This window comes from Haliaeetus leucocephalus, unplaced genomic scaffold (assembly GCF_000737465.1).
Source record: "Haliaeetus leucocephalus isolate CR32 unplaced genomic scaffold, Haliaeetus_leucocephalus-4.0 Scaffold555, whole genome shotgun sequence".
Taxonomy (NCBI): domain Eukaryota; kingdom Metazoa; phylum Chordata; class Aves; order Accipitriformes; family Accipitridae; genus Haliaeetus; species Haliaeetus leucocephalus.
In genome coordinates, this window is record NW_010972991.1 from 19,623,183 (window position 1) to 19,642,881 (window position 19,699).

The following is a 19,699-nucleotide window of genomic DNA, read 5'->3' on the forward strand; positions in this document are numbered from 1 at the left end:
TCAATATGTAGTACATTACAAATAAGGAGGCAATACATGGAATTGCTATACTACGAATGAAAACCAAGCAGCTGTAGGAAAGCCTGAAAGCCTTCCTAATATTTTTGCTCACGTAACACTTAATGTCACTGTAGCAATGATGATATAGCAGCTTCTGCTATGTTACTTCCCAAGTTGTACACTTTGTTTGATTAAAAGGGGGCTGGGAAATGAAGGGCCTCTGAGGAGTTCAGCAGCAATATTTAAGTGCATTGAAAACACTGATAATCTGTGGCACATAGGAATTAATGGCTTACGCAGGATACTTTTTTTCTATTTACAGTATCATACACTTGTATAAAGTCTCTGCTGCATTTTTTTTTTAGTACTTAGCCTGTGGCAAATCACAGTAACATTATTCAAAGAAAAAGGAAATCCCATTTTCTTATGAAGACTAAGTGACTAATGGGTATTACTTATCCCTGCTTAATCTATCTACCCCTCTGAACCTCATGAATCCCAAAAATCTAATTGGCACAAAAACATTTTGATAACTTAATACAGGAACTGATTGCTCTTGATTGTTTACCTCTTGACTTAATCATTACGTTCACTGCTGGAGAATTATCCACTTTGCTAGATGTCAGAACTAATACATTTTAAAAACAAATAAACAAATCCTACCAGAAACCACACACACAAAAAAAAAACCCCAAACCTGCAAGAAAGAGTGACTTCGCTGTTGGGTATCTGACTGCATGACAGGAAATACCAAAGCAATGGGGTATATCACAGTAATATCATGCTGCCTCTCAGACACCAAAGACTACAGCAAGCCTTCACAAATAATTATGTTTATGGAAGTAGTAAGCAACTCAGCTTCAGCAAAAACCTGCCTTATCACCAGGCTTAATAGGACATCAGAGCCTTCAAAGCAGTTTCCGATATCAGTCTGAAGAGACTGGGATTTCTGGTTCCAGCTGAGGCAGAGGCAAATTAGAGGGGAGTGGGAAGGAACATTGTACACAATGAGACACAGCTGAAAACATGACATATTTGCACTTGAAGATGCAAAACACACTGCAGTAAAGGAGGAAAAACAACTAAATGACATGACATCTGTATCTAAGGGCAGGAGGTATGGCCCTCCACTTTGCAACAGGTTTTTAAATAAGTATTTAAAAAACTTAAAAGAAATCAAGTGCATAACAATCAAGCTGAAGGACAATGCAGAACAAAAGAACCATGTTTGAAGGTCAATTTCAAATCCTTTACAAGACACCTGGATTCATTTCTTCACTGGTAAAACCCTGTCACCAGGTCTAAAGAGCCTTTACATAAAAGGAAGCAGCTGGATACAAGTATGGAAATTTTAAATATTTACTAACTGTTGTATAGAAAAGTTTAGTTGTGAGACTAAGGACAGAGTTGCTTTTAGTCAAAGGATTGCATACCCTTCTAGAAAACAACAAAAACACAGTAAAACAAAACAAAAAATTCCAACCAACTATGCCAACTGATTATCAGTTTACTAACCTTTGTGTTCAAGTCCTCAACTAAGATATTAAAAATGCACTTGCAACACCTGAACACAAAACAGGGTGTATCTGCTATGACAAAATTACTTTTCTTTCCAGCGTACTCTTCATTAGCTTTTGGTGCCACATGCTGAAGAAACTAGATTTAAATCAGTGAATGGCAAGTGTCAGCAGGCAATGATTTGCACTACACTGGTGGCTCCATCTTGATCATCCTTTTCCTCAACACCTCCTTTTTTTAACTTTTAAATTTAAAAATCAATCTTCCATTTGGAAATTCAGAGCCAGGTCTGATTTTCTTTGTCACCTCTGGTCACACTGTAGGATATCTTCAGAGACCATTCTTATTTCTTGCCGATTCCATTCGTTACTTTTGATTTGGAGTGCCGATTCCTCCTTCTAGATGAATGGCTTTCACTATTGACTGAATGTTTTGGTGGACTATTGTCAGCACCTGCTGAGAAATAAATATCTTTTGACTATATATATTTGACATTGTCAAGCTCTTGTCTAAAAGACAATAAGGCTTTCTAGAGCTACAGTGTTTGCAGTTTGGATTATTTCAGGCTAATATAAACTGGCTGATACTTCTACTCCATCTAGTGGCCTATTTTTTTTTTTTAAAAAGCAATTCTTAAGACTTCTGTAAAATTCCTCCTCCTCCAAAAAATTCAGAAGTTTGCTATAGCAGAATATAGTGGTGAAACATCCTCCATTTTAAATGACACCAATAATTAAACCTCCACATTTTTATTACTGGCAGGTACTACTATCAGAAATTAAGAACTATGGAAGTGAGGTCACAGATCCTTGTAAGAGTATATTTCTTGTTTTCAGTCTTTTACATGACAGACCATGTTTGACTCTTGAGAAAGCAGAGGGAGACAATGGGGACTGAAACAATGATTCAAGAGCAAAACATGAAAGAGACTGAAGTTTGTAATTAATGAAGTAACAAAGTCAGAGAAATATTTGCTTGGCCAGATTTCTCCAGCATATATAAGTGGGAAAAACATTTTGAGTGCAAGCAATTTTTCTCAAGAAAATATAAAAATCTACAAATTTACTAAACTGAGAATAAATTAATATCAGCATCCAGAAAAATCACGTTTGAAATATAAAGCAGCTCTGCTGTAGGTGCTTTTCAAGCATATGATAAATAACAAATATTTTTAATGATACAAATACCTGGAGCATAAACTCTGACAGAGATAACTTCCAGGTATGAATCTTGACATTTGTTCAATAAGCAAGACCACACTAAAGAGTTAATGGAGGAGGCAGGTAACTTAACTAACCTCTAGTGTAGGGAAAAAGTCAGAGAAGGAGGCTGCCTTTGCTTAGGACAGAGAAAGCTGTTTATGACCATCAGCACTGCATTGACTAGGCAAGTGTCAGTAAGAACACAAGCTCCAGGGCACATTCTTGACTGTTTCTTAGCAAGCAAGAATAAAAGCACAATTCACATTCATATGTTTCAAATCAAACATGCAATGTTCGGAGAGAAAACCTGTCCACAACAGTTATGCAATGCATAATGCCCTAAACGTACACAAATGGCCTGGAATAATGGCAGAAAAATTCAGTTGCTTTATTAAAAAATAAATACATTCCCAAGAGTTAGAAGAAAAAAGGCAGTAAAGCAAAATAGCTTTGCAGATGATTTATCTGTATAGTTCCTGCAGGAACATTTAAGTCCAGTTGTCTCCAAGGTAAGTTTCTCAGGTCTCGTTTCCCAGTGCTGAGCCTTAATGCTAATACTTGGAGAATATAGTTGCAAAAGTGCCAATACCTCTGCCGAATTTAGAATGAAGCCAGGAAGCATCGGGACTGTATGGGCTGTCTTCACTTTCTGATAAGGTCTGTAAAAGCAAGAAGGACACATGTCATTGGGATGCTGGTGGTTCTTTTGATCAGCACTTCACCTGTTTGCAATTAGACTTGTAAATTTAAACTGTGGCAGAAGTCCTCATAAAACATTCAGCCAGTACTTAAGACTCTTCCCTTCTTAGTTAGAAGGTACAACATAGATGATACAATAAGAAGTCACCACTTGCCACGTGGTCTGTTGTGTAACCAAGTATTCTTAATATTCCCCTAGCATTCCACCTGTACAATGGGAACATTAGCTAACCATTCATCCTTGAATGCTTTGCTAAAATTACAGCCTCATTTTGAGTAACTAAGAGGACAGCATTCTTTAGAAACCACAGTGTAATTTGGGATCTGTCCAAGGCTCGTTGAATCCAGAGTTCTTTCTATTGACTTCAGTTAGACTCTGGACCATCCCCCCCTCATCCCCATTTATACTAGCTCTGGTAAAGAATTCTAATATCTAGGAGTTTTGCAGTTTTAACTCTGGTATAAAATAAAATCAGGCTTCTTAATAAAGTACCTTTTCTCGGTGGCCATAGTATTCTGCATACCAAACCATACCATATAAACACAGGAAAGTTGTAAAGGCCTAAACAAGGAAGGAGAAGAAAAAGAAAAAGTAATCTGTAAAACTTTTTCCAAATTCCTTACTGGTTCAAAGTCTCAGAGTCGCTGGAGATTCCGCTTTCAGAGACTTTCATGCTCTGCTTCTCTCTGCATCTTTTTTCAGGATGAGTAAGACTCATGCTTCAATTTTAAGGTACACACACATTCTGCCACCATGGGGTATGCAGACCAGTTCTTAATGGGAGCATGAGAATACATAGAGATCACCCACATACATGTCTGATACACTGTCAGTATGATTTTTGTCCTCACTCTGTACAGTCATCATACAAAGGCAGCTGGTAGGCACTTGTAGGTATATTATCAGGAACAACCAGTCTGGGAGAAAAAAAATTCTCCTTCTCCCTGCCCCATGCTTCAGTCTCAGTTACATGTTTGGTTTTGTGGTGCTCTGATCTGGGAAGCAATTAAATACTTCTCTCCTCTGAAGTTTCAGGAATAAAATCATCATGCTAAATAAGAGAACAATAAATTCTGACTGCCTATCACCTGTTCAAACTGTGTTCCCAACTAGAAGGGAGAAGTATTTATCTGTCAGCCCATTATAAATGCCTTATTTTTCACTGACCATTAAAAATGTGTTTGACATTGGAGTTACAAGTCTGGCAAGACAAACATCCATTTACTGTTATAAAACAGGCATTTCATGCTGCATTTTCAGGAATCACACTGAAGTACAGAAAGTTGCAGGCTGAGTGAGAATGATTTGCCTGATAAAGCAGGGTTGTTTACATAGTTATAAGACTTCAGTGTGAAACAACATGCATTACTTATTAATGCTATTCATTAACTCCTGTTCCTTTTCAGTGGGCACTATAGCAAGCACCACTAAAGTTAGCCTCAATCAAACTGACATTTTCTCTCAAAGATAAAGCGCCCTATAACTAGTGTTTGTTTCATTGTTAAGCACTGGTAAAGTGGCTATATTCTGCTCTGTCAAGAAATGAGGAAAAAAGTTATTCTAGTTCCTTCAAAGTGTGTTCTAAATGATCTAGCATTTGCTTTTCCTAGAATGTGCACAAAGCTCCTTACCAGCATTCCCCCACAACGATCCCCTGCTGCCAATGTTCCAGAGAGGAAGCTATTTAGATGCTTTCAATGGTTTTGCCATGCTTTATGTTTCACATGAGAAATCTCACTTACCACACAGAGAAGCCAAAACACAACATACAGTATTTGTGTTTTGGAAAAAAGATCCTGTCCAAACTTTATGCACACAATAGCTTCAAGGAAAGCAATAACCCTGTGGGTAAATGAAAAAGGGGGGGGGGGGGGGGGGGGGGGGGTAAAAAAAACAAAAATTTAACACACGTTTTCACAACCCAGACCCCAGCTCTAAACAAGCATTACTCTCTAGTGAGCACAGACCTCCCCAACACCAACATTAACCGAAATTCTTTGGGAAATTTATTTTTCTTTCTATACTTTTCTTCAGCATAAACAACACAAAAAGTGAACAACTAGCAGTTCACAATTCCGCAAGCCTCTGCCTGTCCAGGGAACAAGCACGAGTGTGTGTCAATGGCAGAGAATTTTGGTTTATACCTACCATTGTGCTTCAGCCCTCACCAGATATAAATTTCTTTTCCATGCCGAACAACCAACAGACTCCCTGTTGGGTGAACTAGAACTGTGCTTTGGGTATTTCTCTACTGGATGTAAATTTACTACAATTCTAAATAGGCTACTTTGCTTGCTTCAGATGAATTTTAATGAGAAAATTAACATGAAAGAGCATTTCAAATTCTGAGAATCCATGCATTTGCCCTGGTTTATGTGTAAACTCAGGTCCACACTACAGTATCAGAGGATTTCAGGAGAAATGTGAGAGGAAAAATTGCAGTATTTACTTTCTTCTCTGGCATTATAACAATCAAAACAAGTATCCAGCTCTCTCCCCGTTACCAGATGTTTACATCTTTTCAGGCATAAAGCTGGCAAACAGGACCCAGCTCCCTCCATGAAAGGGGGAGGAAGATGTCTGCATGACTTAACCACTGGTATTACAGAGATGGTCCTGGTGCAAATAATAAATTACAGCTTTCTCTGTACCATCTAATGTGACTTGCAGCATAAGTAGGGTCAAAACTTAGAATTGTGGAAGTAACACCTAACTGACCAATACTGCAAATTAACAAGGTGCATATTAGTAAAAACTTGAGAGCAGTGTTACTCTGTTGGGTCACCAACTATTTATCTTTCTTAGTTTTATATGATTCTCACTGATCCAGCTGCAGATTAAAAAATAGCTAAACTGAACTACAGCAGTGAGAACAGAAAGACCACCATCAGGAAACAAACATATGAGGGTATGATACACTCAAAGGTATAAACAAAACAATAGGCTATTTTCAACAAGGACTCAAAAAAATGATACAGCTCTTTGTTCTAGATTTATACATTCTTTCCATTATTTTTGTCAAGAATACTTGGGTTAAGCACATTATAAAATAGGACAGCTATTACAGTTAAAGAAGTGGTAAATCAAAAGATAGAAGAATGCTAACAGTGAAAAGCATTAGTGTCCTACTGAAGGGTGATGAGAATACTCAATAGAATTAAAGACACTAAGTTTTTGTTCAATCAAAATGGTCTTGTAACATCTTAACAGATATTCCTTTTTGAAAGGCTTCACCTTAATGAAAATAGCGTAATTTCCAGCAGAGCTGTTGCACTGGCCTTGTTCATGCCTTACATCACTTCCTGTCCATCTATTGAAAGTGATGCTACAGTATATGTCAAGTCACTGAGAACAGAGTTTCATACTAACGCAAGGCACTAATTTTAATTATTCCTGTGGTTAGGCTGTTACAAATTCAATTTGTGCCTTTAGAAGTGTGTCTTGATCACCATAGATATGAATATTCTATATATTTGCTTTTAATTGCTTCAGAAATTATATTCTGGATAGTTAAATTACTGGAAGAGTGCTGCTTTTCTAACAAACAACAGGAAGTCCTAGTGGTGCTCTGTTTTTTCTAGCAAATTATAGAACTAAGCAGTATCAAGGAAAATACTTACTTCATGCACGTTTCCCATAATTAGATCGCACTGTAGATGAATATTCTATCGCAGTTCTTGCTATACGATCGTAAAGAGATATTTGGGCATCTATTTATTGACATATATGTGTTGACATATCGACATGTTGACATATTAATGTGTTCAGTGAGAGCTTTGAACCAAGGATGATGGTTTCTGTAATCCTTAACAATTTTTCAGAGCCAAGGCAGACATTCAGCATCATATTTCCCTTTGGTTTGCAAAAGAATATATTCTTTCTCTTGGATGAAAGAGAAGTTCATCTTTCTTTCTTCATAATGCAGAACTTGAAAATTCTTACCCCCAGATTATAAAATTGAGTCTAATAAGAGTCTAAAATTACCACCTATAGTTGAGAAAATTTCCTTTTTCATATAAACATATAAATTCCTAAATCATTTAAATACAGATTTCAGTAACATGTCTGTATTCAAATGTGTATCTCCAAAATATTAATATAGTTGATCTGTAACTACCAAGATGTTTATGCACAAACAGAGCAAGGTTATTTGATTCTAATTGTAAATTAAGTAGTCACATTAACTGTGTGATTAATTAGTTATCTTCAGTACTGAAGCACCATCCATACCAAACCCAGAAAGACAAGTTACTCTGCCATGATCATTTTAAAAAATCCTTTTTAAGGACTGTGTACATTACAGACTCTCTTTAGGAATCATAATGCATGTTTCAAGGAGGGGGAACCTCCCTAAGTAAGGAGGTTTAGGCTTCCAGAAAATATTATCAACATGTACTCAGCCCCACTAAGAACAGAGTTACTACCTTTTGTATGTCCATTGGATGTTACGGTCATGAGTTGAAGACAGTAATAGATCCATCCAGGAAGGTGATAAGTCAGTGAAAGAGGTGAACACTTATGCCCAGCCAAACCCAAGGAGACATGTGTCATGTTCTCCAGGGTGCATTTAAAACAAGAGTAGAAATCCTTTCAATTACATTGCAGCATGCTCTGCTCTCATCTCAATTAAATGTTGAGGAAGAGGCATTCCTGACGGTGGTGTAGTGCCCTTGGAAACACATGTTCCAGCCCAGCACTGTTCCTAAAACTCTGTAACATCCCTAAGACTAATAGCAAAGGTGAGGTAAGTTTGCCAGAGCACTGTCTCTAAATTAGATCTGCATATTTATGGCTCATTGAAATGCTATTCCAATTTAAAACAGTAATAGGTTCTTCTATTAAACACAAAAATGGTTCAGACAATTCTGGAAATAAGAAATACGTTAATCTTGACAAAGAGAATGAAATGGCTGTTTTAATTTAAAATCATTGCTATCAGAAATTAGCTTTTTGAATAGTTTCTTAAAATACATATTATATGTTTTTTCTTTAAGACATTATTTAGGATCTTTTATGTTTTCCCATTTGTAAGCTTCCAAGTCATAAATCAAAAGGGACACTACTACACTGCCTAATTACACAAAGCTTTTACAATGCTACAATAGCATATGCTTCAGGTTTGCAGAACAGTACATTTTAGTCAAGCCATCTTGAGAAGGAAGTTCTCACCAGAAGCAAACATGCAAACTCTTCATTTAAACGTCTCCTCCATGAGACATGTTGAAAGAGATTGTAGCCAAGGTAACCATCATTCATAGTGTTATTCCTTTCCCTCTTTGAGAACAGAATAGAAATCGTTGATAAACATGGTTTGTTTCACTGTCTTCTGTTGTGATTCCACTAACAGCAGCAATGCCCACCTTGATGGCCAGGTAAACATTGCTCCTATGACAGGCAAGCAGTAGAGGCTAAAGTTTTATCCTTTTCACCTGACTGAGAATATGGGCAGCAAGGCCAATGCTACTTTGAAGAAGCCCAGCTTTATCCAGCAGTTTCTAGTTCTTCCTTCTGTTCTTCTCCTTACTCATTCCATCACTTCCCATGTTCCACCTCCAAATCCAGAATTTTCCTTTCCTCTGAACTTGCGAAAAAAAGAAAACCTCTCCATACTGTTCTTTATACTAAAACCAACACCAAACAAGGACTAGCTTCATGCAAAGCCTGTTCCTGTGCTGGACTCATACTTAACACTTGGACAAGTGCTTCAAGAATGCAGCAAGAACACTTACCCGAACACCCAGCACTGAGTTCCCACCCTCTTGCACTGTGTATCCGTGAGGTATGCATAGTATTGTCTGAGAAGTGAAACAAGAAAACTCTTCAGTGAAGTTGAAATTCCCCGGAGTATTTACATTTAGAAAACAAGTTTATGTTACAAATACATCTATAACAAAAATGAAGTGCTGATGGTTAAAATCACATGCATTAACACTGGATGTCTACCAGATGGCTTCAATTCTAGTAGGACAGATTATCACATAGATCGAATAGCTTGAAACAACACAGAAAACAAACCTGAGAGCAAGGACTGGGAAAGTACCCAAACCAGTAGGCTAACAAAGCTACATATTTGCTTCTTGCCTCTCTACTGAATCTCCAGTTCTTTTAGGCAAAGTGCAACAGCAGCTTTGAAAGAATTAGAGAATCCCCCACTTTTTCCACAGTTTGTCTTCAATTTATTAACAACTGCATTTTCTTGAGAGATGTGGGTTTGAATCTTGAAAGAAACTGAACGTGGCTATTCCATATCCTAGGAGAGTGTTCTAACCAGTGGCATGTTTTCCCCTCAAGAACAGAGTAGAATTTCTCACTATTTTAAAAACAGCGTGGAGATCTTTCTGCTTTGTTTTTTATGGTCCTAAATTTTAAGAGTTTAGAGAGGGGAATTCCAAAGAAGTGGAATCAAAGTTCCTTTTCTCAGTCTCTGATTTCCACTTACAGATGGGGAAGACAAGTGTTATTAATCCAACAATACAAGGATTGATTAAGAATAAAGACTTCTACAGGTTGGCAAGTGCCATAAAAATACTTAAAAGCTCACCTACACAGGAGCTTATAAGGATGTTTAAGGTGATTTAATTAACAGTGTGAAATCACTGCACATAACTTGAGACACTAACAGCTGTATTTTAGGAATAAACCAACGCATGGCTGCCATTTAACTGTCCAAGGTAACGTCACTGTACTCATGAATGGGAAATTCCCTGCCTTTGACTTCAGAACTGTGTGCATTCTGTGTACCTCCATCTATTGTCAAAGGAAAAAAAAAATTAAGGGGACTCTGCTAACAACATGAAATAGTGTGCATGACTAAAAGCAGGTTAATGTTTCTACACAGCTGTTAACATTGCACATGTACTGTTCTGTTACTCTGAATATGGTAATGCTCTATCTTTTCTTATAACATGCTAATATTTTCTGTAGACACACAGAATAAGGAGCTCAGGAGAAACAACAGCTCTATTTTTCCTCATCTACACTTTTGTGAGCAGCTGACTCATCAACTTGGATACTTTCACATGCAGTCCTCAAGGATAACATATGCAGCTAACTCACAAAATAGGGAGACGCTATAAAAACAGAAGATGGAACAGACTGGTTCTGCATCCCTATGGAAACACAGATGTTTATATACATCTTACATTATTAGTTTACTTGTCAGAAAATACACTTTATTGAAAAGTGATTATTGTTTTGCTTTTCATGATGGCAAAAGCATAAATTTCTTGAAAGGTGCTGTACTTACAAACTCTATGCACTTCTTGGGTGCCTAGAAGTCAAGCTACTTTAAACCAAAGAAAAAACACCATGGCAACAAAATTACCTTACAGTGGGTGCTGTAATGATTCCTATGAAGAGAATTCTCCCCCAGCTTAAAGGGTGGCTTGCTTGGAACACAAAGATGTGTTTCAAAAAGAATGTGTTCAACTCAGTCAGCTAGGGGAAAAAAAAAAAGTTAGTTAATAGCATTCAACTTGCATAACTTCTAATGAGTTACTACAGAAGATGTGCAAAGATTAATGTGGAAACTGCAACACTGAAGGAAAACTATCTATGCTCTAACACAGCCCTGCTGGTTAGATTGAGGATTTAAAGAGTCTGAGATTCCTGCTCCAGGACAGGCAAGGAATATACTAGTAAACCAAAGAATTGTCCTCGACACCTCTATGAAAGTATTTGCTCTCTTTCAGGAACCCATTAAGGGACCAGACAGTAATTCACACTGAAGAGGTCTTCTGATAACTTTCATATCCTAAATCAGGTAAGAATGACTGAGACAAATTTGGTAGAGGTGAAGAAAAAAAATGTACCGCAAACACTTCTGGTTCTCCTTTTAAAAGCTAAATCCAGCAAATTTAAAAAAAAAAAGGGGGGGTGGGGGGGAGTTTTAGTGAAGTCTGCTAGCATTTGCATGATGAAGTACCAAAGCAATTAGGATGTGTTATGGAGTCTTGCTGGATCAAGGCCAGAATTCTGAGTATTAGTGATCCATCCAATAGTCAATGGGAAAGAAAAAAACCCCCCAAACCAAAAATACCCCACACAAAAAACCCCAAAACAAATGAAAACCCACTCCAAAACCCCACTGTCTAGCAGTTTTTAAAACTGTATCAATTGCAAAGAGCAATATGATGCCCAGTACAGCAGTCTGTAATATTTGGGTTTTTTGACAGATTCTGTAATTACACTCTTGAACTATAACTTAACTCCTGTGAACAATGCCCTGACAATTCTGTATTATCAATTCATTTAACTGTGTATTTCAATGATGGACATGCATTGCATTAGAATATCTTCTAGCCAAACACAGCCAATAAGTAACTGAGCTGACAGCAGCTTTGATTTCACAGAATTTATTTCTTACCTGCCAAATGATCATGAAAAGGTAGATTCCAGCCACTCTTTGAAACGAAGACTTAGGGTCAAACCAGCGGACATAGGTCCAGCTGGCTGGGGTGAACTGTAATACAGCTCTTTTGATTTTCCCTGTGGTTGTGTGAATGTCCCTAGAAAAAGAGAATGGCTGAAGTAAATACAAGGAATATGCAAGAAAAAAAAAAAGCAATAGCCATGTTACTGATGTTTCAGAACAATCACACTTTTTCACTGGACAGCAGAGATCTTCACAGACACAACTGTGTACCAGGCAAGGGTGAATTAAGAAATATAATCTATTAAGCATTTCAGTCAGGGTGCATTCTGCTATGGAAGTCCACCCTCCTCTACCCTCAGTCAGTAACTACAAAACATACCTATCATTCTCTCCGTGAAGGAAAGAAACAAGGATTGAGATCCTGCAACCCCCTTGGAAAATCTAGAGGATATTTCTTCCTACTCTATGCTGCCACTGCTCTTATCCCAAAGACTCCTTGTTCTAGAGCTCACTGATATCAATCCTTCAAGAATCTGTCAGATTCATCATTCATTAATTGTATAAGGGGCTGGCTCCACAGGCTTCAAAATACTGCACTTCCAGCACACACAACCCCTGCTGTTCTGATATTAGATGCATGCAAATCTTCTGGAGAAATGCAATAGCACTGTTAAAAGCTAGAAGGCTATTAAATTCCCTTTTGAAAGAGGATGCGAATAGAGGTTCATCTGACAGATGTGTTACTGGTTCTTGCTTTTGATAACATTAATTCAGATGAGCAACAGCATCCAAAGGACAGGGAATCTAAGAAAAACTCAGAGTTTCCTTTTCTTAAGGAAGACTAGCAGGGCTAGAAGTCAGTTTTCATCCTGTTATCTCCCTAGCCCTTCTGGACAAAAAAGGAGATTCAGATTTGACATTTCTGATACTTGTGTTCTTTTAGGCTAGTGGGATCTAGGTTAGGGGGAACCTTCTAATCTTTAAGATCTGCATTTATTCAACGAAGAAAGAAAAAGAACACAAGAGGGCACAGGCAAAGGCTTCTCATTCTATGCAGCTCATCTTCACAGTATAGGTCCAAAAAAAATCTACTCATGCATTTAAAAGAACGTGAGGAAAAAATTATTCCACAAAGACAGTGAAGACTAGTCCTGCCATAGGTATTCTGCTGTTTTAACTTTCAGTGAACTCTCTAAAAACATAGGGGCCATGAACTCTATAATGCTCATTATTCCTCCTGAACTGAAATGCAGGAAAATTGAATTTGGACTAAAGGCTAGATGGTTCTCAGAGCAATTAACAAATTTGTGAGTAAGAAAAGAAAGCGGTACAGAAATTCATGTAGGGTACAAATTTGGAAGGCAAGATTTGAGCTCCTTTTCCATCTCTCAAGGCAGTATCCTTTGGCAATTCATTGTACTTGATCATTTCATCTATACCATTGGTAACATGCTGATAACCATGCTTGCCACCAACTGGCAGGGAAGAAGGCAGGAGAGGTGCAAAAAACTATGAAAGGAACCATACCTGGACAGCTAGGAACTGACATTTATTAGGCCATAAGCTGTTGCCCTTTTACACAACATATGCTACTTTATTTTGCAATTACTCCATTTATTTTAGAGGGTCAGAAATGGGCTAAGGCAATCCACAGCACAGGTACAATCAGCCTGATTCCTCTTCTGCAATTACAACTAGTGCTGACAGATTGCCACACTAATGCCTCATCAAGGTGAGCCCAAATCTAGTTAAAAAACATTGTATAATAAGAAAACAATTAGAATTTTTGGTCACTGCCTTCCTCAAAGTTTTAGTTGTACAAAATAAACTAAAAATGCAAATAGCTTTACTACTTTATACTTTCATTTTGCATCAAGGCTTGTAACTTCGATTGCAAAGGAAAATTATATATACATAATCATATTTACAAATATATGCTGTACAGTAGCATTATTATGAGAAGGCTTTTTAACACTTAAAATAAATTTACAGCATTGTTAGCACATGCAGATTGCATGCTATTTCTATACCACATGTGTTTTACGTATGCAAAGGTCTATTTCCCAAGGAAATGAATTTAATATTATAACATCAAACATAATGTTTATCAAGCTTTAATTTAGACCTACTTGAAGCTTGCCCAGTGATAGGTCCTCATCTCCAAGAAACGACAAACTACCATGCCCAACCAGATGCCACCCCCGTTACAAAGCAGGATGTCCAAAATGACTTGATCCCACCAGCATTCAGCAAAATTAGGCAGAAGGTGCATGAAGAAGAGCTACAGAATACAGCAAAAAGATTCTGGGTGAGGAACAGCACAGAATTAATCTAAATTCACTTTTCAAGTACACATTTAAAAAATCAGCTTTTCAGTATGTCATACTTCCAAGAACACAAGCCACAACCACTGAAATTTGATGGGCATCCTTCCATTGACTTCAGAAGGCCTTGGATAGAACAACACAAGACATCAGAGGTTTCCTTCTTACCATTCCCTGCTGGGGCTATGCTGTATATAAGGATATCATGCAGTCCTTGGCCTCTCAAAGATGATATACAGAACATTCATAGAAAGGCACGAAACAAGAAAAACTACTGCATTTCTTGGAGGAAAGAAAGTGTTTTGTGCTTTAAAAAAAATAAATTGGAGAGAATCTTTGTTTTCTTTTTGCTAAATAGTTTTAAGAAGTATGTTTTCTAAACCAGCAACAAGATGCAGTAAGTAGAATGGATGCATTTGTAACATCTGTCAGTACTAAAGCATGCTGGAGTTCAGGACTTAAGACTTGTTCTGTTTCAAAACTTTCTTTCATTTACTATTTTTAAGAAATTTAATAACTGTAAAAAAGATTAAGAGTTCACCAATATTTCAGACACTACAAGCTTTGCTGCTATACTTGATCCAGAATGGTTCAAGAAGTTAAGAGAATATTCCAACTCGCCCTTCCTGCTTGGTCTCTGCTAAGCACTAATGATGAAGGTACTTTTATGATGAAGATACTGGAAAATAGGCCAGAAAGAAACCAACATCAGACTGAAAAGCTGACACCATCTGGATATACAAAAACATATTCAGTCCCTTAAAGACTTCCCCTGGAAAGTACACAAATCATTTACCTCTGAAGCAAGCTGTTCCTTTCTGAATACTGAAATTAACTGAAGACCACTATGAGACATTAGCAAGGCAATTAAATGTATTTACAGATACATTTGGTGACTCTACACTTTTGATAGAGTGAAGGAGAACAACTGGCCAGAGTTAAGGCAAGATATAATTTACTGAGAGCTAGAAATGGATTCAGCGCCTCTCGTTCTCCCTTAAGAGAAAATAATTGTATTCTCTATTCTACAAGAAAAAAATCCCAGCAATCCAAAAAATAGACTGAAAAAGTTAGCTGTGGACTGGAAATCAAGACAGCTATGTGTTAAGCAGTCCCTTTGGAATACTCAAGGAGATGCTCAACAGAACACATCGCAAACTAAAGAATATTCTTACCTCTACAAAAACAGTACAATTTTTGTCAGTTAATGTACATACACTGTGTCTGTGGAAGATTAATGGTTTGATTTTGTAATTAAGTATCTTTTGTTAACAGATGTATAAATAAAATATTGAAAAAAATCAGATGTGGGAAAAGGAACAAGAAGAATGTTCTCTGTATACAGCAAGAATGAATACTGGTCCATTTATAATAAGTTACAGTGATATTGATAATGACAGTTCCTTTGAAAACTCTTGCAAAAGTATATCAAAGGAACTAGTTTTTCTTTGACAAGGCTATGGGAATTTCAACCTGTAGGAAAGAAAATTTGAATTTCTCTTCAGGACCCAAGCTATACAATGTTGCTCATTATCCTGCTACAGTTTCCTTTTCACATTTTAAATTATTTTAACCTGAAAAGGGCACTGGGCTATGAATCTCAATCTGCAGTAATCCAGCCAAAGACACCAGAAGCTACAGATAATAAGGCAGCAAAAACCAGAGCACAGGTGTTAGCCAGACCATCTCTGAGGTGCTAGCCGTCTTCTCAGAATGAGAGAATGAGGTCTGCTTGCATCCCAACTTTAATCCAATAGTAAGGAGCATAAGCCAAGTGTCCCATTTCAAAACAGGGAACCAGCTGAAATCCATTAGTGCTAATAGAAGATGCACAGCTAAATCCTTGTGTAACTGCCTTGATAACTTCTATAGGTTTCTAATGACTCTCCTAAATTAACTAATTCATTAAAAATCCATTTGAGTGGTGATAACCTCTCTATATATTGAACCTTACCCAACACATTGTCTGTTCCAATAATCTGCCTTTCAACAACAGGGAATACTAGACATCCTATACGGTGTCAAATTGACGATGATGGCTGTGTAATGATCAACTGAACAATAAGAATGCATGTGAAACAAATCCAAATGTATTGTTTTCTGGAGGAAAAAACTAAAAACAATAACTAGCAAAGTTGCTTTTTGTGGATGGGTACTTGTGAAATCCCAATCTTAAGCAATTTCAAACAGCATATCCTTCAATGCCACAGAACAAAAACATGTTTTGAAAAGGAACTCATGGCACCAGTATTTTCAAACCCAGAAGTTTAATTTTAGACAACTAAATCCTTCCCTATGTTTCTGAATTATAAATGCCTTGTCAGATGAGCCAAGCATTCTCAAGACAGCAAGCTCTAGAGAAAACTATGATTTTAAAGACTAAATTCAGGTGTTTACATCCACACTATTTGAAGTGTGACAGGTTAGACTATACTGTCCCAAAAGGTGATAAAAATTGGATTTTTTTTTCCTCTAAATTGTCCAATCAAAGAATACAATGAAATTAAACTTATTTTTATAGAAACGCATCCTTGGCTTTTAGGTGACACATATTCTACTAATCAAGCTCTAGATTACATGCAAATGAAAATATTTAGAGTAGCAATTAATCAGCTTGAATTCTTAAAACAGATTGAACAATAAGAACCAGCAGTCCAAGTAACAGTCAATTGACTGAATCAAGTCAAGTATCTGTATTTTTTTTTTTAATCCAAAATATGATTTGAAAGTGCCAAGAGTCAAATGACTTAAGCATGTGCTTGGAAGAACTGTGGTAAAACTAGGCAACAAAAATAAGTCAGTGGTCCTCCAAACCATGGTGCAGATCTAATAAAAATCACATTTTAATGTCACTGAACATTAATAAATTAGGCTTGTGGGGTACAATTTAACAGAAGAAGGTCTATACACTCAGGCATTATGACAGAAAACAACACACCAAATGGTGTCTTGCCATCACATATAGACTTCTTCTCATGGGTCCTCACACCTCCCTCAGGGATCCCTCATCTCCATTTCACTGTACAGTATGCACAACTATACACAATGTGTAATACTGTTGTATTTGGGTTGAGGGGATCATGACAGCAGATCACAGATATTGCAAGGTGAAAAAGGAGAACAACTGCTCTGAATCACAGAATATTAGTCAACATCTGAAGTAGCATGAGTGTTGACTCCCAGAACAGCAGAAAAACAAATTATGGATGGCATCAATAGGCTGGCCTAGACTTTCCTCCTGCTCAAGTAGTAGGAAGTCACTTACCTAAATCCCAGTTTGCTGTTGTCCACTAATGCAAATGCATCAATTGCTCAGCATCTGAGTTATAAGGCTTAAAATGTAAATCTATACTGAGAACTAGTGAGTCATCATTCACATAACATTCACACTACCCCCCCTCCAGCCCCTCAAGAACAATTCAAGCCTCATACATTTGCTTATAATTAAGATAAATGGGTGGCCTACTTCAGTGAGCTCCCAGGTGATGCTAATAGTCCAGCACAGCCCATAGCTCCGGATCAGCAAAGCCTTCATAGCCCAGCCCCAGAAATGCCCAAAAGCAAATATATCAAAGTGGCTAAGGATTCTCTCCCACGTGATAACATGACAGTTCACAGCATACTCCTGTTAATGAAAAAAACCACAAACAAAAACAACAAAAAACCTCAATCAACAGGCAACTTCAGAAACACTAGAATGAAGAAACTTCTTTCTATCCAGTGCAATAAGCCTGAAATTATGAGGATATTAAAATAAGCATTATGTTGTTTTCTTGTCCTTCTAAACTCTGCAGGAAAACAATCAGTATTAAGACTCAGTGTCATCACAGTACAGCTCTACTTTAAAGGGAGATAGAATAGACCTTGGTGCCTGAAAGAGCACATACTTCTTATGTGACAGAGGAACAGCAAGAGCAATAAAATCAATAATAATAAAATCAGCAAACAATACTCCAAGAAAATAGTTATTTGCTTTTCTTTGGGTTCTTGATTTGAAATAACCACCTTTCCCCATTTTCATGCCGTCTAGTGTTCAGATGTGCTCATCAGTGGCTAATCCTCACCAGTTTGTGATGTTATGTTACTCATCTCAATGTTCATTTGAGTGTCTTTTGTGTCTTATTTTCCTCACAAAAGCAATTTCCCAGACCACATTCATATTGAGAAAGTTCAGTCACAGGGCTGAATTTAAAAAAAATCAAAGGGAAATTGCAACTGTTTTGTCACAGATGAGTGGCAGATTCCTTACAAACATTAATTAATATTCTAGTCATCAATAACAAAGGAAATGTGTTCTCTCATCATGTTGTACAGCAAGTGCTAGAAATCACTGCCCAACCAAAAAAAAAAAAAATCTGTATGCCATCAGGAGGCTGCATGTGTGGAGTTCTGTCTTGTCACTGGGCACAAACTGAACTATTCCCAACTGGAAACACACATTTAAAAAAATCTCTGCTCTCCAACCCTCCTAAAATATACATTGCCACCTGGAGGTGACAACACAGCACTACTCAGTGCTGTTGAATTAAGAAAGGATTCTCTTTCAGGCCAGAACTATTACTAATCCTGCACAAATGAACCATGATCAAGTTGAAAAGGGGATGGCAGAGAAAGATTTAAATCCTGGTCTCCATAAACAGAAGAATATACAATTTCACACAAATACTTCTATCAGCAGGCAGTTAAGTCCCACTATGAAACTGTAAGTAACCCTTTCTGCTGGTGCTCCCTGAAGTTGAAAACATGGTATTCCTTCTAGCACAAGCCAGTGCTGCCGGTCATTCAGACAAAGGTACACCACCTGTCCTAAGGATGGCAAAGCAGGAGGTTTAGTGCAGGTACCCAAAGAGATCTGAAACTGGCTCATTTGCCAGCATGAGAAGCATGGAATGCACAATGGAAGCCGCAGGCTCCTAGCTACACCATGATATCTGAAACTCTATGATGAGTGAACACAATGAGGTTACTCCAAAAGTAAGCTTTTTTTCAGGACTCTTGCTTTTTTGCTGTTATTTTTACTGTGGCTTCCCCCCCCCCATATCATCTTTCCAGCTGCAGCTCTGCCAATCATACAGTGAAATATGTTGAACTTTCTTTTATACTCAAGCAACTTAGTCACCCCTGTGCAAGAAACCAAGCTGCAGCCTTCATTACAGTTGCACTTTCAAAATTTACTCCAACTTTAAGTGACAGTATCAAGATTGCAAAGTAGTATAGACTAAGTTTCCACTGACTGCTAGAGTCAGGGAATCTGCTGCTCTGTGGTTCTGTGCCAGTAGTAATACTAGTCCTCCCCTGACTTGAATCTATTTATTTCTAACTTAAATGACAGGAGAGCCAGGTGAATCTGACTTACCAACAGACCCCTCATCTCAGCTCCCTTTTGTTGCTCAGCAACATCACTAACCCCCATGCTCATGCTCCATTTAGCAACATGTCCTCCCACCACCCTAACAGCAGGCTGCCCATGCCTTGCCACCACCACACATCTCCTGCAGAACAGAAAGTCACAGCCCTGCTCTAGATGCTGGAGTTGCACAACACATACTACTGATCAGCAACACCTGAAGCATCCAGAGCT

At 37.6% G+C, this 19,699-nt stretch overlaps 1 protein-coding gene across 3 annotated transcripts in view; it reads right to left on the reverse strand.

The window, feature by feature from the left end:
- Positions 1 to 1,322: 1,322 nt before the first annotated feature.
- PTDSS1 (phosphatidylserine synthase 1) overlaps positions 1,323 to 19,699 on the reverse strand; it is a 28,549-nt gene continuing 10,172 nt past the window's right edge. Inside the window, exons 5-13 of one of the 3 annotated variants that reach the window (XM_010577077.1) lie at positions 17,585 to 17,743; positions 13,924 to 14,075; positions 11,786 to 11,927; positions 10,745 to 10,857; positions 9,150 to 9,215; positions 5,163 to 5,262; positions 3,913 to 3,981; positions 3,310 to 3,379; positions 1,323 to 1,971 (exon numbers count right to left, since the gene is read on the reverse strand). In XM_010577077.1, coding sequence (XP_010575379.1) covers positions 1,862 to 1,971; positions 3,310 to 3,379; positions 3,913 to 3,981; positions 5,163 to 5,262; positions 9,150 to 9,215; positions 10,745 to 10,857; positions 11,786 to 11,927; positions 13,924 to 14,075; positions 17,585 to 17,743 — 981 coding nt within the window. In that variant the 3' untranslated portion in view covers positions 1,323 to 1,861. Of the gene's footprint in view, positions 1,975 to 3,309; positions 3,380 to 3,912; positions 3,982 to 5,162; positions 5,263 to 9,149; positions 9,216 to 10,744; positions 10,858 to 11,785; positions 11,928 to 13,923; positions 14,076 to 17,584; positions 17,744 to 19,699 lie in introns of all 3 variants that reach the window. The other 2 variants (XM_010577075.1, XM_010577078.1) reach the window with 2 other exon arrangements.